General features: G+C 41.1%; 1 protein-coding gene and 1 long non-coding RNA gene across 2 annotated transcripts in view; one reads left to right on the plus strand and one right to left on the minus strand.

Moving 5' to 3' along the window:
- The window catches only part of LOC112980780 (uncharacterized), a 124,031-nt gene that overhangs the window by 42,891 nt on the left and 56,433 nt on the right, over positions 1–24,707 (plus strand). Inside the window, exon 2 of the long non-coding RNA XR_003258509.2 lies at positions 6,836–6,947. This is a non-coding gene — a long non-coding RNA (uncharacterized LOC112980780). The remainder of the gene's footprint in view (positions 1–6,835; positions 6,948–24,707) is intronic.
- Positions 1–24,707, minus strand: part of TECRL (trans-2,3-enoyl-CoA reductase like) — a 64,944-nt gene that overhangs the window by 5,681 nt on the left and 34,556 nt on the right. The window contains exons 3-8 of the mRNA XM_026095937.2: positions 23,520–23,564; positions 22,088–22,191; positions 9,550–9,665; positions 6,818–6,923; positions 4,989–5,061; positions 2,880–2,923 (exon numbers count right to left, since the gene is read on the minus strand). Of these exons, the coding sequence (XP_025951722.1) occupies positions 2,880–2,923; positions 4,989–5,061; positions 6,818–6,923; positions 9,550–9,665; positions 22,088–22,191; positions 23,520–23,564 (488 nt within the window). The remainder of the gene's footprint in view (positions 1–2,879; positions 2,924–4,988; positions 5,062–6,817; positions 6,924–9,549; positions 9,666–22,087; positions 22,192–23,519; positions 23,565–24,707) is intronic.

Below are 24,707 nucleotides of genomic sequence, written 5' to 3' on the forward strand. Positions count from 1 at the left end.
TGTTGCGAGCATTGCTGAAGACTTTCTCCTTTTTTGGCAGTAAGATTTCTGTGGTGTTTTCATTTTTGTTTCAGGAAAGTTTAAATCAGTTCTATTAGCAAGCTGTTATTCTGCATGGATATGTAGTCATGGGTCAAATCCTGCAGTCCTTTTATTCTTTTTTAATTACACCTAACTGGCTATCATCTATCCTAAACAACAGATGTAAAAAATTGAATAAACAGATGAGGAAATTGTATTATAAAATATTATACCAGAAGCTGTAATTTTAGCCACAGCATTAGAAGTAATTTTAATGTACATATTTGTTATTATAGCTATGAACAGTTTTATTTCTTTTCACTACAATTTTGAAGAAAAAGGTTTCAAAGTTAAAAGTGTTTTCATGAAGCACTATACTTATTCAAATGTGCGGTGCACATGCTACTGTGGGCCAAAACAGGTTTATACACTGCAGTTAACACCTACTAATTCTATTATCAATCATAAGTAAAATAAGCAAAGGGCATTTCTGCAGGGATATTTTTTGGCTTACCTTTGGGTCTGCAGCTGCATTCAACTGTAATTAGCTCTTATGTTCCTCTTTAGAAATGTGTCTGCTAATGCTCTAAATGGAGAAGTACCACTAAATGTAAGCCCGTTCTGTAGTCAGTGTCTCAGAAAGCTGAAACGTGGGGCTGTGGAGAACCGGGGAACAAAGCCTTGCACTATTTATGATGCTGAAATATTGAAGTCTACATACCATTCCCCTTCTTTAAATTCCATGTGTACCCTATGAGAAAAATGTGCCTGCTAAGCTTCGAGTAATTTCTCTTGAATATGATAATCTTTCCGAAGGGTCTGCTGACAAATTACTCATTACTGTTGTTTACAGCATGTGCAGATGTATATGCTTAAATCAGAGATATGTGATGAAGACCAGCCTTAAAAAGAGAGAAAAAAAGAAATCTTCCAAATATTTTATTCATATGTTTTAGAGCCCTATAAAAACAGCTTCAAATCATATTTTGTGTGTTGCTGTTTAAAATTCAGTGTCTGGGAACTTGCCAGAACAAGGTCTGAATGGGAAGAGTTTGCATTTCCATAGGTATAAAGTTCTCCGAAGAGCCGTAAGAATTCAGACCACAGAGCAGTTGCTGATGCAGATAGGAAGGGGATTGCCACGTTTCACAGAAAACACCCTGCGGGGACGCATTCTTTTGCTTGATGGCAGCTTCTCCATAAAAAGCTGTAGCGGGGGGGGCGGGGTGTTCACTGAGGCAAGCAAGTATGTGTTGTTAGAAAAGGGGGTGCTTTTCCAAAGCAGGCCCTCTGACAAGGACTAGTTTTACCGGTAGCAGTATATACTCAGGCACCCAGTTTCCCTGGTTTCAAGTAATCCCTGAGCTCTGGAAGGATGCTGCTGCTGCTGCCGCCGCCACGGCCTCCTGGTGTGCAGTGAGGGGTGACAGCTCTCAGCTGCTGAGCCTCACCAAGCACTTGGAGTTCACACGAGGATTTTGCATGTCTGCGCTATACCTTATTTAGGCAGGAAAAGCAGAGGACTGCATGGCCAACCCCCGAGACAAACACTGTGAAAACTGTGATTTTTAAAGGGTCCTGAGATACGAAAGCATTTAAATATGGCTAAGGACTTGAGTGCTTTTCTGAACAGCGTTTGCCTGAAGGAACCTAGACGTGTGACTGTCCTCTTTTCCTGTCATATTTCTGGAAATCAGTCTGTATCTGATTTTCAAAGGCGCTGATCACTTTAGTTACCTGTGATTGTTTGGGTAAGCTAATACTCAGCATTTCCAAGTATAACACCAATACAGAATGGAAGAGAATATGCATTCGCATGTGATAATTTCTTACTGAGCCGCTGTCTCTCTTTACAGCTGCGTTCTTTGAAACATCAGGTTCAGCATTGTCTGCTTTTGCACTCTTGGAGTCACATATGGGTGAACCGATGTGTTTTCCTCTCCCTTCCCAGCTAAGATTATGTTGACCTGCCATCTACTTGACAGGTGATATATTCTGTTATGAAACAGTTTCTTTTAACTTGTATTGAATAGCCTGAATGTCGGTGCCTTAGAAACATTCTCTAAAATGATCCATGTGAATTATTTCTTACAAATTCCCCCTCAAGGGGCATCAGCCTTTTAAAGCCATCCCAATTGTCCATGGCATTGCTTTGTATACAGACATGACCAAAACACTGAAATTCAGAACTTTTGCCCCTCGTGGGACCCCCGTTACAGAAAGCTGTGCGAATGCTAGCAGTGCCCTTATCTCTGTGTAGTCCCATGCCTCTTCCTTCTGATTTGGTAAAAAAAAGTTTAATCACAGCACTGGAAAAATGGTATTTGTAAGTGTAGCTACATAAAGGCAGGGTTAAACGCAAGGCTGACAAACAAACACTGGCTGTCCTTCCTCGACTGCACTTTCCCTTGGCTTCACCCATTTTTGGCAGGGATTTTTTTGGTTTTAATTGCTGCTGAGGATAGAAATTAAGTTATTTAGGGAACACAATGCTATTGAAAAGTCTGATTAGGATATAATTCTCTAGTGTTTTAGAAATTGCAAGTTTGTATCTGTCTAAATATTAATGTTCTGCACAATTATGAGTAGTAATAATGTGGAAGATGTTCTCATGACGCTCAGACACAGCACATGTACCATCATTACATTAAGCTGTATATAGGCAAGTAAAACTGGGAGACTTCTCGCCCAGAAACCTTAATCAATTATATGTATCACTATATCCAGTCAAATGACACAGGACTGCAGGAGTGGACATACATATATACACAGTTGCATAGCAGCATTACTGCATTTTGCTAAATCGCAATTTGTTCCTATTCCGCAATCATTAATAACTCTTTATTTTTTGTACATACCAGAAAAGTAAGGGCAGCAAAAGAAACTTGTCTGTGGCCAAATGCTAGAAAATAGAATGAAATTGTAAATTGCATTTTACAGTATACACATGGTTTGCTATGGGTGAAATTAATCTGGTGCTGAGGAGCAGAAATACTTCTTTCTTGACAGGCTCTGCAGAAAGAGTGAATATTATCACACAATATGAAGACAATGTAAATAGTGGCAGCACTCTAGGAAATGCCAGTGTCCTCTCCACTGATCTCAAGGCAGTTTTCACCTAACTTTTTCTGTCTAACATTGTCAGCCTCATATCTCCAAGTGCTTTGTCAAAGCAGTCGGTGTTGCTAAATTGCTTGGAAAGACAAGGAGAGATGGATATGTGAAGGTCAGTGGCAGGAGGAGGCCAGAAATTACATTTTTTTGTATGTCATTTCCACTTCAGCCGTGTGTTTTGGATAGGCCCTTCTATCTTCATGAACAGAGAATCCAAGACGTAACCTATCCATTATTATGCTTTTAGCAGTGAGGTTTTTCTGTATATCCAGTATCTGCTTCACAGTCTGACCATGCAAGAGATGCATTTAACCTTTGCAGTTTTTAACTGCCCTTTGCTTGCATCTCCTTCCTGCTGTTTTTCCCATAGTGCTGTATCATGTGCATCTCCATAGGGTTGAAGTTCTCCTGTAAGCTTTGTTCATGGCTGAGCAACACAAATCACATGTACCTCACTTCACTGAACCAGTATCTGCTTTCGAGAACCTTTTTTCACTGGCTGGCACACAGCTCCTCTGTGGTGCCAAGGGCATACACTGAAACTTCTCCGCAGAATGGCCAGGACATGTCAACAGCCAAGCATGTAGATGCTAACCAGATGCTTGTCACAGGCTCCTTGTCAGCCTGGTTTAATTTGCCACTCTGCAATTACCTGCTTGCCTCTCCTTATCTGTCCCCAAAATAATCAACTCTGGATATGACTGTGGAGGTCACCTGCATCCAAAATAACTTGTCCGTTTTTTACTGATCAATCTAACTATGCCAGAGGGCTTTGCCCCATTTACCTACAAATGTCACTTTAAAGCAGTGGCAAGGAATTAGAAGCACTTCTTCTGAAGGCTTTGTCTCTTGAAAAAGTCGGAAGAGTGAATAAGGTTTCTGGCTTCAGATTGCATCTTAAGCAAATACTTTTCTCTATAAATGAGTAAAGAAGCTGCACCTACTGATCTGATCGCCTGGACTGCTAAGAGCTCTGTCTTAGGTTTCACCTTGTTTGCAGCACTACTGTAAAAGCCACACCAAATTCAAATGTCTTTCAATGAATCACATCATTTTTAAACTGAATTTTTGTATTATTTTGAAATGGAAGCAAATGCCACTTGAGAGAACTTTTGGTTTGAAAAAAATGAGATATTTCACTGTGAGTACAAAGATATGTAATTAAAACTGACAAAGCAAATCATACGTTCCCCAAAGCTCATAGATATGTATCAGTTGCAGAGGAAAAGGAAGACAAAGGCAATGATAAAATGCCACCCCCAAAAAAGTAGCGGGAAACAAAAGTTATAACAATTATGATCAAATAAAATAAAAGTTCAAAGAGCAGGTGAAGAAAAAAACAGAAAGCAATAACAATATAGCAATAAAATATAATGAAAAGGTACAGAATGATGAGTGAAATCTGAAAGTAAAAAGAAGGGATTTTTTTCATTTTTTTCAACAATATCTGATTGACTTTTTCTGGTTTCACAAAAAAGGCCATTTCTTCAGCAAATAAATAACTCTTCTTCTCCAAGAAAACACAGCTAGCTCTAGTTGTCCCATGTATTCTCAACAAATATATTGTGAAGATGAGCAAAATACACTGATCTTTCTGTTTCCTCCATGTGGCTGATACATCCTGTTTGTAAAACTGTACAGCAAGTACCCACCGCTGACAGGAACGTATGTTTAGCGACAAAGCAGGAGCGCCACCCTCGCCATAATCTTCCTTATAGCAGCCTTATCTCTGGGCAGATTAGTCATATGATTTGATGTGTAGGCCAAAACCTCTACTGATTTTGGAGACCTTAAAGTTGCACACCAAAACCTTTTTAAAACCAAAATCAGTTTTGTGCTCTGCTTATACATACATGGTGGTGTATACCGTGGGTGGTTGATGTAGTATGCAATCCAAGAAGTGAATCCCCAGTAAAAGGCACAGCCCTGGAATGGACAAAAGATACTTCTTTTATTAAAAAGGGCTGTAAGAAACTATGAACTGTAAATTTTTATATATAGTCTGGTAACACATTAAAACAAGATGATCACTGATCAACTTTGCAGTGGCTCCTTGAGTTAAGGAACAGTAATACAGATTTTTTTAAATGCTCTATGGCCCCACACACAAAAAAAAGAAAGTATAGGTTTTTCAGAGTGTGCTGAATGAGTTTGATGTCTATTGCAGGAATTGGCATTTGTTTTCTTCTCTGGAGTAAGGGAACTCTACCACTGAAGGGGATATATCTCTGAGTTGAGCTAATAAAAATTGAGGGCTGATTCAAGCAGTTGAGCTGTGATTATATCTTAAACTCATCATTTCCAAGACAGAGGTATGGTAAACCAGCTGAGATTATAAAGAACAAAAATGGAAAGGCAGAAAAGGCACACAGTTCCATTAATATCATGTGAGCTTCGTGCAGTTGAGTCACATGCTGCAACTGCACTTACGTATTCAGCCCCACCTCATCCATCTATAAAAAAGCAGCACCCTGGCTGCTTTTTCCTGATGTCTGAAACCACAGAGATAAGGGAAAGCCCAAGCGGAGATAATCTGGTCATGGTCTTGCCCTGTTTAAGGGTCACTGCTCCTGTCCTTTCTATGAGAAAAAAAGAAAACCCACCAGCTGACCAACTGAATGAACTGACTGAAGTTACCGTGGGGTACTGGATAAAGCCTTTCTACATGTCTAGTTTAAGGGCCTCCTTGCTCTCCATACGGTCTCAGGAAGAGCAGTGCGCTAGGGCTGGCTGCAGCTCTGTCCCCTGTGCAAGGGCAGTAAGTCAGGCTTTCTCATTTTTTTTACACAGTGCCACTGTGGTAGCTGTACCACAGACACTAGGGAACAACAGTCACGGTGGGTCTGTAATGCCCACCTGCATGAATCACTTCAGAAGTGGCACTCTGGCTCCAAAGCCATGTAGGTGCTCTAGCTTATACTCTTCTTTATTTTCAAACATCGTGCATCATAAGACAGCATCCCTACCTGTGCATATTTCACTAGCTCTTTTCTGACTGGAATGGAGCCGAGCCAGCTACCATGGACCTATGTTTATCTCCTTCACTGAAATTGTAAATGTATTGCAAATCTTTAAAAGGGAGGATCTTTACCTCACACTGAATGGGATGGAGGGGATACAAAATGAGGATGTAAAATAAGAGGAAGGAGAGACTGAGATGATGACAAATGGTTGAAATTCAAGAAGTCTACTAAAGAGCCAGATGACTTTAGGCAGCTGAGCATTTTCCTTCCTGAGGGCTCCATCTATAGAATGAGAACATATATATTTTTTTCTATTTGTAATGTGGTTTTAATTTCCTAATGCAAGGGTTGTCTCTTACTCTATATTTTTATCGCGCCAAGGAAGTAGAGTGTGATTTCTGTCGTCGTCTCTAGTTTTTGCAGCAGCGTATCTCATTAAAAAAAAAAAAGTAGCAATCAGAAAAATATCCTGGACATGACAATCAGCTCATTGGGTGGAGGAGTCAAAGTTGACATTGCTTTGCAGCAGCAAAAATGGACATTGAGTCTTATTCATGTCCTTGCAGATGTGGCCCTAAGACTCTTCCTATATTTATATTTTGACTAATCATAATTGTTGGAGCTGGAAAGTAGATTATTTTTAATTTTCCTATCTTCTTCAAAGGACTGCTTTAATATGAGGATCTTCTCTGCCCTACATAAAATGATAAATATATTACCTTTATCATATTTTTCAGAGGAGTGTGCCCTCCGGAAAACTTGTGGACAAATAACGTCTCCAGAAGATGTCTGGTATAGTGTAAACAATGGCAGAAGCAGGCCAAGCTGGAAAAAACAAGGGAAAAGAAGGTAAGTGAAAGACTGCTTTTTATTTCTTCACAGTTTATTGTCGCAAAAGAATAAGGACTAATATTCCAAAACTGCAAAGTTGTACTGAAATCTTAGGATTTAAGGTTTTTGTCTTAATTGAAGCATCTGGAGCCAAAGATTAATGGAATCATTTTCAGCATTATACAAAGTTGCTTCCATTTTACAGGGAAGCAACTTATTTTTACCAAACTTGAATTAAAAAGAGCTCCTCAAGCTCTGAATGTGATACATGGCCCTGACAGGACATAAAACGGGACAGCTGTGTACACAAGCAGACGTCTGCCATGCTTTTCCAAAAGACGTCTCCCACGTTTTAAGGCTACCTTAATGCTCCTGTAGGATGTGTCTGACATTTGCAAACATTCTGAATAGCTTCTGAATTGTTTCCTTGTTCTTTGCCAACTCAAGTAGCTGCATGGAGGTAGTTTGTATTTCATTCTCTCGTGGACTCAAAATGAGATTTTTGTTGCGAACTTCATCCATTGTGATGGCTTTTTTGTACCCAGTTGCAAAGGAATGTGGTAATTGTTCTAAAAATTATTATACTGATTCTCTTTTGAGGAAGATTATGAAACAATAATAGGCGCTGCTGATTTGCTTCAGAGAATGAGTTGCAGCTCATAAAGATTGAATTTTAAAAACAAATGTCAGGAGTGATTCCTGGTGGCATTTTATCTTGGTTACATTTACCATACTACCAGAGCCTGTCTCACTGTAAGCCAATTATAAGACGTAAATGAAAAGTGGTTTTCAGCATGTGAAATCTCAGATACTTTTATGACGGATCTTGTATGGTAGCCAGAGTCAAAGATTAAACAATTTCAAAGTAATTAAACCATGGAGATTTAAGCTAAGAAAATTTCAAACAATTAACGACTTAACTAAAGGCCAGAGCAAACTTTCAGCTTTGTTGGGAATTTTAAATTTAATTTGACTTAGGATGGGGACCTCAAATGAACCCTTTGAGAGTGATCACTGGAAGGTTTCTGCATGCTCCTTGCCCACTTGAAAGAAGGTAAAGGTATTTCTGGCTCTTCTGTGCTACTAAAAATGCCTTTTAAGTGTATGAGCAAGAGAAGGGAGCCAGGAATCTTGTAGCTCTGGGTTTGAATTCAGCAGTCCTGTGTTCTCATTCCCAGCTCCACTAACTCCCTTACTCTCTCTCTAAGTCTGTGTTCCTCCATCTGTAAATGGTAATATTACTTACTGCATTTCTCCGCTATGTAGCGGATCCGAGTGCTATGGGGAAGCCGTACTGTTCTGCAGTCTCTTTGTTCCCTGTGTGCCATCCCAGCTCCAATGCTCTAATGCGTACAGCTGACAGACAGGCTTTCTTTGATCATGTCCCACCCCTCTGCCAGATGCAAATGCCCCCATAGCGGGGGAAACTGGACTGAAGAGAAGCAAGTTCTTTAGATTGGAAAGTTCCCAGCCTGGCACGCTAGCCACCATCCTGCAGAGGGGTACAGCTGGTGGCAGCAATGCCTTGAATCCCCCTGCTAGCTACTTTCTCAACTGTAGCTGTTCTTTACCCCTCCCATGAATGAGGTCTGCTTTATCTCTCCAAGCTTCCTTTAAATGGGCTTGGGAAGGGCAGGGTTTTTCCTAAAAAGTCTCATCAGTTGATTGTCCTCTTTTCACTGCTTTTTGGCATGCTCTTGAGTTCTAGCAGATGAACCAGTACCAGCATGTGTTTCCTTGTGGTCAGCTCCTACTGTGTCATTCCTGAAGCATTTCCTTGTTCTTGTTAGCATTACTGCTAGAGCGAGGGACAGAAGAAAAGCTAAACGGTGTATACTTATGTATGAGCTTCTGTGTATATGTGTGTGTGTACAGGTAGCTCCGACACGTGCTCTCTACTCTTCTATAACAGTGGATGAGCTCTTACTTTTGCTTTTTGCTGAAGTTTTTTTGTTTCTTAAAACTCCTTCAGCAAATATGTTGCCTGTGGCCATGACAATTACCTTATGAAGAGTTTAGTTTTCAAAGGCAAATGACCAGTTCTAAATTCCTATTTCGCTTGTTTGTCCCTTAATCAATTGTTCTTGACCTGACTCATGACACACAGACCTCTTGAAGTACTTCTTTGTTATCTAGGTGAGAGCTGGCATGGAGGTAGTTACCTTCTGTTCTGGATGCTGATGCTACCCATCTTTTCACATGCCCTTCAGAGCTGGAAGGCACTGTGAAGAGACTGGTACTGGAGCATCTGAAGTTTTGTCCTCTCTATCAAGCATGACTTTGGCTTACTACACCTTCTGTTTAGTATTTCACCCTTTTTTCAGCTTGTATGTCTAGAGAGCACACTGTTTGTGGCAAGTACAACATCCCATTGTAAGCAGATGCAGTGACCGTTGCGACTGATATCCTGTTTTTGGTCAGGTTAATGAGCTTTACTGAAATACCGACAGGTTGTAAGGACAATCTGAAACTCCCACCAAGTCTGAAGACAGTTGTGTGTGGGTGGGAAAGCTGGCTCAAACCCTCTGTAACCTCCTCCGTGCTGGACACTCAGCATTATCTCCCTCAGGAGGCCCCTGGCTCCCTGTCCTCCACCAAGCAGTTCACGTGTGCCACTTACTGTACCACTGGGTGGCGAAAGTTCTTCGTGCTTTCCACTTGATCGTATATAGTTGAGAGGCGAATGTAAAAGAGCAGGTATATTAGAAGAGGCCCGGTGTATTCTGTTAGAAAAAACTAGAAATGAAAAAGAAAATAGCTGTATGAGAGTATGAAATTGTACCAATAAAGGCATGAGAAAAAGAATAACCCTATCCACAACACCTATTCATCCTTCAAATGTCATTTTAGCTCTATTTGAGGACTTAAATGACATGTAGACTTTTTTTTTTTCCTGCTGTCTCTAGCAAAAAAAGAGAGAGGTTTCTGTGCAGAGCATTAACCCAGTGGAGGAAGCTCAAAATCACAGTTATCTCCTCTTTATACTTTCAACTGTGCCATCAGATGTCTATTTTGAATCTTAATAGCACTGAAAATGTAGGCCCCAAAAGCAGAAGGCAACTTGCTTTGTGCCAGTGTTTTTCACAATTAAGCAAGTGATGCATCAATCAAAAGCCAACTGCGTAAGAGAGGAGCAAGCATACCATAACTTTGGATGCCGGTTGCTAGCATCCGAGGTCAGCTGGAAGGGAGGGATCGTGGCTTGAAATCAGCGAGCAGTGGAAGATCCAGGCCTGCTTGCCTGGGGTGGCGCTTTGAACATGTACCCAGTGCCACAGGGGGCCTCCGTCCAAGGCAGGGGTCAGCAGAAGCAGCCCCGGGCACAGCCACCACAGTGGCCTCAGAGTGGGGATGGGCACAGGGGAGAGAAGGGGCAGTTGCAGTGTCGCAAGGAGTAGCCCTAAGTTTGATGTTCTGGCTTTGCTTTCGTACAGCCGGGTATCACCTTTTGTCAGGGCAGACCAGCAGCCCTTTTGTGAGGGCTATCTATTTTTATCAATGCGCGCTTTAAAGAATTTAACAGCTGGAGGAAGTATAATGTGGTTAGAATGATATCAGGTCTGGATTTGATTATCTGTCCCTCCTGGAATGAAATCCTGGATTAAAGTGGTGTAGTCCAACATGTTTACAAGGGACAGTAACTGGCAAATCATAACTCAAGTGCATAACGTTGCTTAAGGGACAAAGATTTGTAATTAATGGACTGTTCAGCTTCAAGGTGGCTATTTGCACTGCTATAGAATCCTAATGAATAAATCTGTGGTTTAAGGAGTAACAGTTAATTCAGACTGCCTTTCTCAAAAGTAGTATTTGGCAGGCACCTAGACTCACAATGCAGTGTTCCTCCAAACTCTCTTCAGAAGAGCTTGGAAACAAGCAAGAGATTTTCCTGCAAAAACAGTCTGAAATTAGGTTTCTTTGGTTGGGGCCCTCCAGTACCATTTTTTCCCGTATGCTGGGGTGAGGCGCTTCAGAAATCTCAGTCTCCAGAAGTAGGAAACTTACTTTGTTCAACATGACGCCGTGGCTTTTGTGCACCATTTAGATTCTGCATGATCCCAAGAGCAGCTGCCTCTGTGTTTGTGTGTGTGTATGGACACATTTGATCAGGGAATGTTTGAGAAGACACATTTGTTGTGAAACACATCAGTGCCGAAAGATTATTAGATTTTTGGTTTAATTGTTTTTTGGTCTATTCCTCTGTGCCTGCCTTGTTAGGCAGTCTGTAAACACACTCTAAGAGACAATTGCTATGATCTTTATCTAACACACTAAATATAGAAAATGTTGGTATAGGAAACACAAGCACAGGCAGTATGGTCTGAGCAGGTCAGTGTAAGACCTTGGAATGAGCTGCTTTCCCCAAAGTAGCTTTTTCTCTCAGCGAAGACTTGCACCACAAAATATCCCTATAACTACCAGCTTTTATCATCTGCTTGGCATGAATGTATTACAAAGCTGCCAGGGAAAGATTGGAAGGATTTGGCACCAAGTTGTGGCTACTTGTCTCTGCACCAAGTGTTCCCTCCTCACCCTTTGGCTAATTTCAGATGCTGAAAGGAGAAGGAAAGGCACAGGATGAGTAGAAAATCCAGCCTCTCTCTGACAGCCAAAATTACAGGCCGCGTGATAACTGGACCCATGTGCTGGGGTGAGGAGGTGCTCCTGAAGTAGGAGGAGGGATGCAGGGAATTCAGAGAAGCTGCTGATGGCAGCAGTCACAGCACACACAGCAGCGAACAGCACTACCATGCTCAGGGTGCTCTGAGGGCTGGGTCTAGGTGTCAGGCACATCCAGCACAAAGCATTAATCAACCACACAGAGGAATGCCATCCGGGCCGGAGTTTGGCAGGGAAAGTAGGAATTGTCTGGCAGGCAAGACTGTATATCCCTTTGTCATGACAGCATCACATTGTGGAACATAGCTAAGGAGTTGGTAGCATTCAATTTTAGAAGATAAGGTCCAGTTCTTTGGGGTTTGGGGTGGGTTTTTTTTTTTTTTTTTTTGACCCTGTGGGTCAGCTTCAGTCCGTCTCCCTTCTTGCTTCTCCTGCACCACAACATCTGCTCTTCTTTTCTGAACCAGGAATTTTAAACTGACCAGGAATGACAAGTGAGTCCCAGGGAGAAAGGCAGAGAAACACTGCTACAAATCCCATGAGCTGAGGTGGGTGAAAGGGAAGGTAGCCCTAAATTAACACAATATTATAATCGGTTCTAAACACTGGCAACCAAAGGCAAGCATTTTTTTTTTTTTTAGCTATTGGTTCCTAATAAATGTACACAATTAAGCCTAGCTACAATCTCCATACTCATCCTATAGTTGACCAAATTGCTGGGCTTGGAGAGGTATTAGCTATGTGTTAAAGATCAGTCAACTTAATATTTTTAGATGCTCAGAAAATGAGGAAATTACGAAGATACTAGCTTTTGTTCACATTTCTATCCAAAACAATAATAATGAAACTTTAAACAAGAAAACTGAAAATAATGACATTGTAACTTGTTTGTAGTTTCTGCAAAAAAGAAACATAATTTTGATAAAAGCCAAAAAAAGTGATCATTGAAAACACTGAGCATTTTTGTTCTGCAGAAATGTCAAAAACATCCAATATTTGAATGCAAATTACTTCTTTACAATCTTGTGGGCTTGCCTAGATTATTTTGATATATTTGGTGTAGCAAAATATGGCGGTCCATAATAAAAACAAAGATCTTTTCCTGGAGGAGAATGTTGAATTACATCTCTATTAAAATCTTCATAGCTCAAGAGAATTATTAACTTCCTGAAGGAACAAATTAGGAGATTGCCTCTTTTTTTTCCTGCACCTGTACATTCGATTGCATGTTTTATATCTTGCAGTGTCCAGTTGTCTTACCGTCCCCCCTCTCCAGTGTCTGGCATGATACTCTCTAGCTACCTCTAAGTGGCCTGGGGAGAGTTTTGCTGTTGGGGCAAACCTCCCACAGCCATGAGCTCCATGTAAAAGGTGCTTAGCTCAGGCCTCTCTGAGCACCTGAATTATCAGGTCCTTGGGGATCCTGGGATTCAGTAACACCTAAGCTGGAAGCATCTGCTAAATAACCAACAAAACAGGGACCTGAAATATCTTGAAAGAAAGCTAATAAATGGGAGCCTCCAACATGGTATTTCCATCACTCATCTACAGACAAATGAAAAAACAGTGCAGAATATATAATTCCTAAAACAGCAAGGCATTTCATCCTGCATGAACTAGATTGGACCAGCTTCCCCAGAGTTTCCAGAGGCCTCTTTTTTTATCCTTTCTTCAGATTATTGTGCCAATAGCACCTCACTGAACTGAATAACAACCAGGTTAGGGATTATAATCCCAGCCCTCATCAGGCAGAGGGTGTATTTAGGGAGATCTGAATGCAAAAGAGGTTAAAGAAGCTCTTAAAACTCATTTGCTGTTTGTAATGCACAGGGAATGTGAGGTGAATTTTCTGGCTGGTAGGGGCAGCTGTGTTAGTGCCTGACGCCATCCCAGTGGGACCACTAAAGGGAATGGAAAGATTTCTCATGTGAAGTATTGTGTATACTGGTTGGGAAAAGGCAGAAAAGGACAAAAGGAAGTTAGAAATAGGGGAGGGAGCCTGAAAAAAGTCCCTAGGAACCTTTATAAACTAAGAGCCCACAGATTAGCAATCTTTGCACGAGGCCATCAGCTAATTCCTCTCAGTAATGCTTATGACATGCCCTTTCTGTAATACTGCACAACGCACCCAAGCTTGTATCATGTTGCCTTTTGGCATCGTCTCACATTATCACATTGATGACAAGCTGCAGAATGGAGCTGAGGAAAGGCCATACAACCTTTTCTGTGGTGATCCCTTCCCGCAGCTCTTTCCATGCCATGTAGGGGTAGTTTCCCAGTTCATCAGTGCTGGGCATGATGCTTCCCTTTCTAGTGCCAATGGGGTGTTTGGGTTCAAGCCGGGAAGGGGTGGGTGCACTGGGAGGATACCTGCAGCTGGGACAACAGCTTTGGGCTGCTGCCTGCAGCTCTCGGCACAGCCAGAGATATAAAATAGCTTAAGCGTGTGCTGGGTAACTGTTTGATGGACAAACAGCTGCAGGATATAATTTATCTAACAGACTGAGCTTAGTTTCTTCGATAAGTGTGAGACACAGACACCAGCTGCAGGTCTGAGTCAGGGTCAGAAGAGACAGTATGAACTGCATAAGGAGGAGGATCTGCTCATGTCAGACAGACAGACAGACCATTATTATATGAGAGTATACAGAGAGCAGCTACAATTTCAGAGAAACCCAGGAGACTGAGACAGCTGAATTCTCCCAAATCCTCAAATCACATTAAATTTAGCATCTAACTCCCTTAGACTCCTTTTTCAATCCCAACCCTAAGCATTCTTGAGATAATGATCATTAAGAAACATTATTAATTTGTGGACCAATTTCTGTTTCATATGCTTTGGTACCTCATTATAGTTAATTACCCCCTATATTTAGCTGAGGATAATTATTGCACCATTTTAGCGTCATCTTTAAATCTTTTTAAAATTTTTGTGTTTTCATCTGCTGCAAAAATCCTTAATAGTAGTTTTGTATCAGGTAGGAAAATTCTTCAGGGCTACTTGAATATTCAATGATTTTTGTTCCAATTCTCATGTAATATCTACCAGATCTGTTCTACAAAACTTAAATAGTGCAAGCAGGCACATCTAAAACTTCCATTGCCTGGACAGACTTTGTGATGACTGAGTATTTAGGCATATTTAAGGCTGCATCTCAGTATTTCTTGCAAATACCAGAAGTAGGGATGGATTCGCTGTAGGAGTTCATAGGCAAATTGGGGCTGCCTTAGGGAGGGCAGCTCCAGGAGCTGGGGAATGAACAGCGACACATGCTGCTTTTCCCTGAGCCAGTCCTATGCTTCCTCTGGGAGGAAAAGGAGGAGAAATCACAGCTCCATCCTGTCTCTTCTCCTAAGCCTGAGCTGTCCGAAACCACTGCTGTGGCATCAAATCAATTCATCCTCTAGGCAAGATTCTTCCCTGAGAGCACATGCCTTTCATAATCCTTGCTCAAAATGGAAAATTGCTGATAATTACAAATGCTTTTCTTATAACTTGCATATACATTTGTGTGTGTGTGTGTGTGTGTGTGTGTATATACATATATATATGTATGTATCTATATATGTATATATTCAGTGAAGAACTGAAGTTCCGTTTGTAACCAAACACCAATGTGAATCCAGATTTGCTGCCAAATCTTTACAGGGCTTTGACAGCATTTTGAAATCTGGCCTATAATGAATACCATTTTAAAATGTGTAGCCATCATCTGCTATGTAGACATCTAAATGTAACAGCACTTTTAAATACTTTTTAAACACTAATAATCTCAGCTAGCTCTTCCACAGTGCTTTTCATATAGAAGCCTCAAAGCACTTTGCATAAGAGGAAAATACTGTTACTTTCTTGCCACAGATCTGGAAATTGAGATATAAATCCAGAGACTTATCAAGGTCACGAGATGATGTGGGCAAAGCAGCTCACTCTCCCAAACACTGGTTCACTCACCATTTTGTGCTCTCCTTACCCCCAGAATGGCTGGGCAAAACTTCTCCACACATCATGATTTTGCCAAACACAGACTTGTTAGAGGGACTGAAACTACTCACAAATTTGGGAAGAGTTTGACCAATTGTCTACCTCTGTAGTTCCTCTGAATACAGATAGGGCGGAGGCTGCTCTCATCTGCACCATGCATGGAGTAGCCTCTTGTTCCTTTAGTAGCAGGACTGGTCTCAGCATAAGGCTTTATCTAACTGAAAAAAACCAGCTTGCTCTATTTAGGCTTATTGAATTCCCTCTATCTTGAAGCAGCAAAACCTCAAGGGTATCAATATAAAGACTTACGTATAGGTTCTGCAGCCTATACTGTGCTCAGCAGCAACTAAACGTTCACCTCTCTTAGAATTAATTTTAGAAGTAGGTCCCTAACTCCCTTTGGTGCCTGAAGAATTGATATGCTGGCGTGGTTCATCATGAGCTTGTGGCATTTGTTGCCGAGACCAGGAGAAATCATTGCAACACTCTGCTTGGCCTTATTAGAAGCAGCATCTGAGGAATCCCAATCAGCCAGTTGGGCAGTTTCAGCAAGAGAGAGGGCTCCTCTTCCCTTATCAGTTGATTTCATGCTGCCGCTGGGCAGTAACAGAGCCAAAACTGTATGTGGCCCAAGGAAGGGCCCAAACAATATAAAACCATGGCAAGAAATCAGGCAAAAGCAAGCTGTTCTCTCCTGATAACCTTGGAGGTTGAAAACTATTAGACTTAATTAAATGAAAAATAAAACTGATCTTGTGTGTGTAGTCTGACTTTGTGAAATGTTATAATGTCTTGAAAGTTCATAGCATTTGACTCCGATCAGCTGAGGACTTGGCCAGCTGCACCAAGGTAGAGCAACGTTTATTGTGTGTAATATTATGTGTTCAAGCAGAAATCTCCGCGAAGTACCAACTGTCGGCTGTAGAAAGGAGATGCTCTGCATTACAAATAAATCTAGTCGGAAAAGTGGCAGTAGAGGAAATAGTGACTTTTTTACCTGGAGATCTTCTTCTAGGATCAAATTCTCTATCAATCCAGGTGGTTTAGAGATGAGAACATTTGGGGAATTCCTTCTCTTTGAGACTTTGTGTTGTAGTCATTCTTAAGCTGCTCACACATTTACACAAAATGACACATTCTTTTTCTCTGGCAGTGCTGCAAAGTTTTCTGTGTACCCACATTTCCATAATCATGTGTTACTCAGTTTGGATGGTCCTGTCCCACAACTATAGTTGAACTGGCCACAAAAGCTCTGATATATATCCACTGAAAAAATATTTTTTCATTCATCACCAATGTATCCTACAGACCCTCAGCCATCTCTCTTACCTTGACCTCAAATTCCTTCCTAAGCAATGACCAAACAAATTTTTTACAAAAACTTTTACATCTATCATCTTCATACTGAGCACAGAGTTTCAGGGGACTCCCAGCCCTCCCCTTCCTCCAAGTTCCTCAGATCTGGTCTTTCTTCTTTTATTTATTACTGTATTTATTTAGGTTCTTTATTTATTTATTATATTGTCTGTGCTTCTTACTATGTACCATCAGGAGGTTATAAACCTTTATCAAAATCTCTTCTCCCATTGCCAAAGTAAAGAAAGGGTCCTAAGCTGTTCCTGAGAGGCACTTTGACCCAAGCACTCTCCTCCCACTGAGAGAACAGGCACACCTATTTATTCAATACAGCACGTTTCCCAACTGTGTAAATCTGCTTTACATAATCACAAGCAGCAGAAAAAGCAAAGTTTCAAATATGAATCTCTTGCCTGCTTGTGCATGTTTCACAATCTCAAACTTGGTGATAATATTACTTGCCAACTAGAAGGGAACAGACCAATTAGTGAAAACATGAATTTTCAGATTTCTAAGATTTAAAGAAGTATTAGTCTCTACATTTCTAAATTGAGAATGTTAATTCATTGAAAAAAATTGAAATTATTCCAGGAAAATGATGTAAAATTTTAAACCTATTAAAAACAGTTCAATTTTTCAGCTAGCTCTCTGATACACACTAGCCAAAGTCTGTTGAAGTGGTAACTCAGATTAAAGGTTTTTTATGTGATTATTTATTGTCTGTGTCAGAGCTGTGTGGATTCAGCCATTTAGAGAGGGTTCAGAGTGAGTGTGTGTGCATGTGTGTGGGGGGAGTGTAAGAAGGCAAAAAGAATTTACAGCCTAAGTAACAATAATCTAAGCAAATGAAGCAGTTCTGCTGCCAGCCTCAGTACTTTAAGGCTCCCAGAAGTCTAAGTATTTAAGTAATCTCTAGTTTTAAGTTACAATTACAAAAAATATTTACTAAAGTACTGTGTTTCAGGGTTAATCCTTCTTATGAAATTCAGAGAATTGGAGATAAAATGTATTTTTTACACTTTTATGCTATTTTCTCAGTTCTATTTTGATCCTTCTGGTAACTTGCCCTGGTAGCAACTAGACAACAGAAGCCAATCAATCAGGAAGTGCAGTCACTGCTCAAATGATGGAAGCTTTAACAGAAGTCTGAATGTGAACAGGAAGAATGGCTTTCTTTTTCCTTTTGACAAGAGCAGCAGTGTGTATTCTTAGGAATAAAATGCCAACCACATTTCAAAAAGTCACATTACATTGCAGTGTATAAGAAGGGGTCTCTGTCAAGCAAGCTTAGATCTAAAATTGGACAGAGATTAAATAAAAACTCATCATCCAGCAATGGGAATTTCAAACACCCCTGCCTGGGGGTACAATTTTTGCAGGAGACATGTAGAAAGATCTGTAAACTCAGCTCCCATTAGCATCTCTGTAGCATCAGTCAGCAAATCTGAAGTACCCCTTGCCAGGTAGGGTAAAGGAATTGATAAAGCTTGCACGGAATTAAATTATGTGTTTCGGCTAATATTTGTTTTATAAAAAAGAAGGTAGGACACAGAGGGATCTAACAAAAGCCATGATGTGAAGAAACTGTTTTTCACCCTAAAATACTTTCTGAGGATGAGCCATGGGGGCCTGAATTCATCTATAAGAACCAGTCACGTTTGGGCTTGCACCCATGTTATCCCAGGAGATGGCTTTGTTGTCAAAAGCGATCGACTTCTAATAGCTCCAGTGGAGGACAGCTGTAAATTCTTCACCCCTTTTTGTCCTCTGTGGAGCAATCCAACCTCTAGAACTAGTGAAAACCTGGTGAGCTGATTTGGGAGCTGTGGTGCAGTCTGAGCCCTAGCGGATGTCTGGCCTGTCACACCACAATACACCAAATAGATTTTGGTCACCATGCAACCATGTTTTAAAAAGGCAGAAGCTGCAAAGGAAACATCCTTCCTCTGAAGTAGCAACTTCAAATGCAGAGGCAGAGTAGAGAGTAGGAGACAACAAACTCATGAGTCACCATGCTAAAATCTGGCAAGGACTGTAAATCAGAGTCTGGGCATGCTCCAGAAGGGAAGCTGAGATTTCTTGACTCAAAATGTGCTGCTAGAGTTAGGGACCCAAACTGTTCCTTTGGGAACAGACAACAGTTTTGATATTTTCTTCTATAACATGCCTGGAGAGGTTACTGCTCCCCCTGAGGTGGGTGCCACCTTCTCCTCCTATCTTTAAAACAAAACAAAACAAAACAAAACATGAGCTGCTCTTAGTGTAAATCCCCAAGAGAAGACTTAGTGTTCTTGCTTCTCAAGCGAGCATATCACATGAGATCCTGATTGAGATGCTAGGAGTTCAGATCCATCTCTGTGCTTAGCTTTTTCCCCAGCCAGATCCATGCTCACTGCATCATCCTTTGGAGCACCAATAAATCTCCAAGGGCTTCTGTGTCTATTTTTGGACTACAGACCTAAATGTGGCATTCTGAATCTGGCTCTTCGTACTTCAACTATCATTTTGCTGACAAGAGATAAGAATATTTTTATCCTGTGCCTTGTTTATTTAAATGTCAACCCTTTAAATCAGAAGTGTCCCTCACTTACTGTGCGCATAAATCTTATAGAGCAGCAAGGGAGTTTGAACAGGAGCTCTAAGCACAGTAAAAATAGCAGTAAAACTGCACATCCTGTGTAAAAATACATTTTTAATTGCTGTTGTTAAAACACAATTTTCCATGCGCTTTTTCTCTATTGCTATAGACTAGCTATAAAATCTCTGAGTGTTTAAACTAAATGACATGGTTAAGAAAAAGATTTCTCTCACTGAAAACTGGGATAATTTAGGCTATGGAACAGAAAGAGATAAGATGAATATTCAGAAACTCATGGAGCCAACTTTCTGCACAGATTAAATTATAAAAAAAAAAATGCCACCACCTGCAGTATCAATGCCTAGTCATAACTGTACTATTTACAATGGGATATTAAGCTTTAGTTATGTTACTGTCTTAGGCTACATAAACCACCACAAAAGGAGAGAATAAATAAGGTTCTTGCAGATTACTTAGTTGTAGCAAACATGAGGCAGCATTACTCACGCTTTCTGCTCTGCAAGGAAATTCCCCAGTTGTTGGTCTACAGGGGATAATGTTAAAATGCTGGAGAGATGGTGGGATGGGTTGGGGGAAACAGGACACCAACTAGCATTAATCAGCATGGCCCCATGGAAATCAGTGCAGCAAAACCTCAGCCATGGTAACATGACAGATTTCTGCTGAAACAGGTAGGTCTCGCAGTGCGAACTGGTTTAACACCACTGAAGCAAACTGCTTAATGCCACCTGGGGGTTTGGGCCCTGTGTTAGAACTGGGAAGGCTTAGATACAAGTCGTGTTCTTATTCACAGGGCTGAAACTCCCCAGAATCTGTGCTGTTAGGGGCTGCCTGGAGAGTGAGAAATGCATGTGACCTGGAGCTGGACAGGTACGTAGGTCACCTTATAGTGCTGGTCTAGCAGCTGCCATTTCCCAAGGTCAGGACAGCTTCTAGCTGTAACATCCACCTCAAACGCACTGGTTAACTGATAAGGAGCTGTAGAATAGCATGTCCATTCTTTAAGTGATTTGTAGGAGTGCTTACTAAGCCATAGTGACTGCTACCTCACTGGGACAGTGTGAAGATCGGATCTTCCCTGCTGTATTACCCCTCCAGTAATGAAGGAAGTAAGGATCTACAAAGCAGCTTGTTCTTATCCTCTGAGCACAGAGGTTTCTTCCTTGCTTAGAAGCACAATACAGGAAAGGGTGATAAAATGCTCTTTTCTTGTGCACTCGCCCTGTGCTTGGGCTGTACAAGAAGTTTGGAATAGGTTTGGGCTGTATAGATTTTGGAGGGCCAGATTAGAGAAAAGTTAACCAGTGCTTTGCCCACTCTGCTGAAAAATCCAAGCTTTGCAGAGGAGGTTGGCAGAAGCTGTTGCATACCCACCGGTGAAAGGAACCGGTGTATCACCTGCAAGTTGCTTAAAGAGCTGGCACTTAGCGGCCTGTCAGTGGGCCAGGCGGTCACACCAGGTGAGCGGGGTGGCATGTGTGAGCTGCATGCGGTAAGAGTCTATTAATTTGGCCCATGGCCATGACAACAGTTAAAAATTATTCAGTTACTTTGTTAAAAGAATCGTAAGCAACTGACCATTGTTTTTAGGTGCTATGAATAATCATATCGTGGCTTTTATGTCTTTCCAAATTGCGTAGTTCTTACTCATGTTTCTTACTGTAGAAATCAGGAATCCCATTGCCTAATGTACATATGTGGGCTGTGTTGCCCTTTACAATTGTATCTTGTTATCCCAGCTAGCGCAGTGCACAAAAACATGCTGGGTCAGTGCAGCAGCAAGACTAATCTGACAATGTGTGCTGTAGGAAAAGTCACTACATTTGCCATTCCTTCACTGTCCTTTCAAGCTTTTCTAGTGTCTTTTGTCTTTGGACTGTGAAAGTATTGAGTCTAGAGCTTCTAGCACAGCGGAGCCCTTAAGGTTTGGCTCCCCACGCCAGCCTGGTTTGTGTGGAACATGTTGCCTCTCCCCTGCCACCTTGACCTTCCAACAGTGCTTAGAGGAAATAACTGAAGTCCAAAGGCAAAGCAGACCATGATTGTGTTCACAGCATGATACAGGTATGATTGCTCATGGCAGATGCTTTTCTTTGACAGTAGAGGCTTGACAAAGAGATTAAAAAGTTTTGTGACTCCTGAGCCTAGCTGGGCATCCTTGGCTCTGCCTTTGGGGGAAGAAAGGGGTCAGACATTCCCATCTGATAATTTTCCTGTTTTAATAAAAGGATTACCAGAAATTCATTTTTTGTTCCTAATATCTTTTCACTTTAAAAGCTGAGGAGCAATGCAGCAAATGAATGTATTTGGGTATGGATCCTGCATAGGCATATAAACCCAAGATAAGCTAAAATTGTTTTTAAAAATTGACTTTTTTTCCCTTAAGCAATATTATGTCCACCTCCTAATCTTTAATTGGATGTCTGAGTTAGCACATTGATAGCTTGGCTTACTATCAATTTAATCCTGTTTTGACTGCTGATAAAGTAATTACACCATTGGACATGGGGAAGGACAGGATGAGGAAGTTGAAGTAATCTGATCCTAAAACATATTGTACATTAAGATGTATTGTGTTGATAATTACAAGGATGTACTTACTGTGGTCCAACTGACCTGCTGACCCAGGTCTGTAAAATACAGCGTGATGATGGAAGAAACTGCAAGGCTTTGAATGCTAATGGAATCCTTCAAATAGGGCCCATCTGTAATGATAAAGAGGCAAAAGGAAGTGACATGAGCAACACATATCCTTTCAGTGACTCAGCTAAAGTATAGGCTGCACAATTAATGATCAAGGAGTTACGGCATTTTTTTTAATTTGCATTGCACTCCTTAAATGTAAAAAAGACAACTTGCACTCTGATTCATTCAGTAACTTGCCTCTTATGCTCCAGGTTTGTGGCTTAGAGCATGTGTACAAGAGTTGTTCTCTCCTCACTTTAACAAAAGCATTAGGATGCTGTGACACTGGGCAGCAACACACAGCAATGGTTACGATGCTATTTCTGTTAATCTAGGCCATTCAAGACATGGCACGCAAGGCACAGACAATTTCACAGAGCACTTCTGTTGTGCAAGACTAATGGGAAAGCAGATGTTATGTAGTGTCTCTGTCATTGGTATCTTCTGATAGTTTTTGCCTGAGCATTTTCATTCCCAGGCTATTTTATGATACGTGGCACCACCATGGTGAATGTAACCTTTTCCTGGGCCGAGGCTCACAACCTAAGATTTTGATGTCAGCTGTCTCACCTAGACAGACCACGTGTACCTGAGCATTACCGAGCCCTTTCTACAGTATTCCGAGACATCTGCTTCCAGTTCTACTGAACCCAAAGTGTACAAGGAACAGCATAAAATACCAGTGTCTAATTCTCTTTTTGCAGACACGCAGTGAGCTGGGTGTTAGGAAACCTTGACAGCCACTGGCACGGGGTATTGCCATGGCCATAACACTTCTCTTCTTTCTCTTTTCCACTTCACATCGTGTGTGTCCCTTTCAATATACATCTGTTCACTGTTTAAGTCAGTGAGGGTGCTAAATTGCACCAAGTGCTGAGTCCTCATTTTCTAGGGCTCTACAAAGCTGTTTGTTCATAGACCAAATGCCACAGGGTCCCTGGTAGCTCCATCTCTCGTTTCCACATCCGCCAAGAGCTGGTGAACTGTCACAAAGAAAAGAGGCTGTCTTCTGCAGTCACTTGTGTCTTCTGAGGAGGCTTTCTGAACAAGGATTACAACTGACATTGCAGTGAGTGAGTTTTTCTGCAAATGGTTTTACATTAAAAAACTGCCCTGTCTTCATTATTTGATCAGATGCTGTATTCTGAAACATTTTTATATGCAGTGGATATGAAAGTCATCAGATTCCTTTATTGATGGGGATGCTAGTAAGTTGATCACAGATATCAATTAATGAAAAAGTGCTAATAGTTCACCCAATAACACATGTAGAGAGAGTACTATCATTAGGAGGAGACAAGGCTAGGAATATGTTAGATGGCTGTTTGACATGCACCAGAATACTTACTGCGTTCCAGTTGCAGGCCAACACGGGAAGGGTACCACTGGGGACCTGTTCAATTCATAAAGAATTACAGTTAATTTCATGGTGGAGGATCTAAATTTACCTTTTTTCTTAGCTGATAGCTACAAATGTGAGGTGAAAAATCCCTTCTGTGGTCCTCAGCTATACAAGGCGAATACAGGAGAACTAGGAGGAAAAAAACAGTATGTACAGTTGGAGCAGAAATCCCTTTTCCACCTTCTTGAGTGCTGAATGGGCCAATCTCAATGCTGATTGCTCCATCAGCGCATGAAAAATGCAGTGTGGTGTGCAAATGCCAAGTTTCATGGGATAATTGCCACTAGGGAATATGTAAAGAGAGGACCCTGTTTATTTCTGCATTTGCAAAAACTCGATGTGGTCAGTCCCCCTGCCCCAAGATGCTTCTTCTACAGTTTGGGCTCAAAGGGGTTGTTTTTTTCTGTCAGGGAACAAAAACAAACTCATCCTTTTTCAGTGAAATTTACAGGGAAGAGAAAATGGATGCATTTCTCCTCCTATAAAAGAAAAGTCTTCTCATTTTCAGCTCTTGGTTGATTGGTCAAATCTTTTCATGTTTATCATTAAAATACTGTTTTTGTGATCATTTCCCCAGTTTTCCATTGGAAGGAGGAACAAAAGCAGTGCTACCAAGGACAGCATTTTTTTTCCCCCCGTGAATTACAGTACAGAAACACTTCAGCTTGAATTCTGAGAATGCACCCAGATTCCTGCACCTGAAGAAATTTCCCCGATTTGGATTTTCCCTGAGGTCACTGTAATGATTCTTTGTAAGGTTAGTGGAAAAGTATTCATCCAGAAAATGTGTCTATATCTGGATATGTCCCAATAGCTCTTTGCACCCAAATACTTGAAGAGGTCGGAACCCCCCTCTTCAAAATGCTGCTCTGGCCAGTACTTCCTAACTTTCCTATAGCAAAATAATTTAGACTGCAAACAGTCAACTGGCAGCCTGCTAGGAAAGCTGCAAAGGTACAGCTCCCATTTAGGAATATAAAGCCTGACTAGTGACACATATCTAACACAAGTCCTTAATCAGGGATGCTCTGTCAATAATCCCATGAAAGAGACCAATGGCAACACAAAAAGCAGAGGCTTTGGGTTGCTAATACTGCATGAGGGTATGTATGATTTCCCTCATACCCATTAACT

This window comes from Dromaius novaehollandiae, chromosome 4 (assembly GCF_036370855.1).
Source record: "Dromaius novaehollandiae isolate bDroNov1 chromosome 4, bDroNov1.hap1, whole genome shotgun sequence".
Lineage (NCBI taxonomy): Eukaryota > Metazoa > Chordata > Aves > Casuariiformes > Dromaiidae > Dromaius > Dromaius novaehollandiae.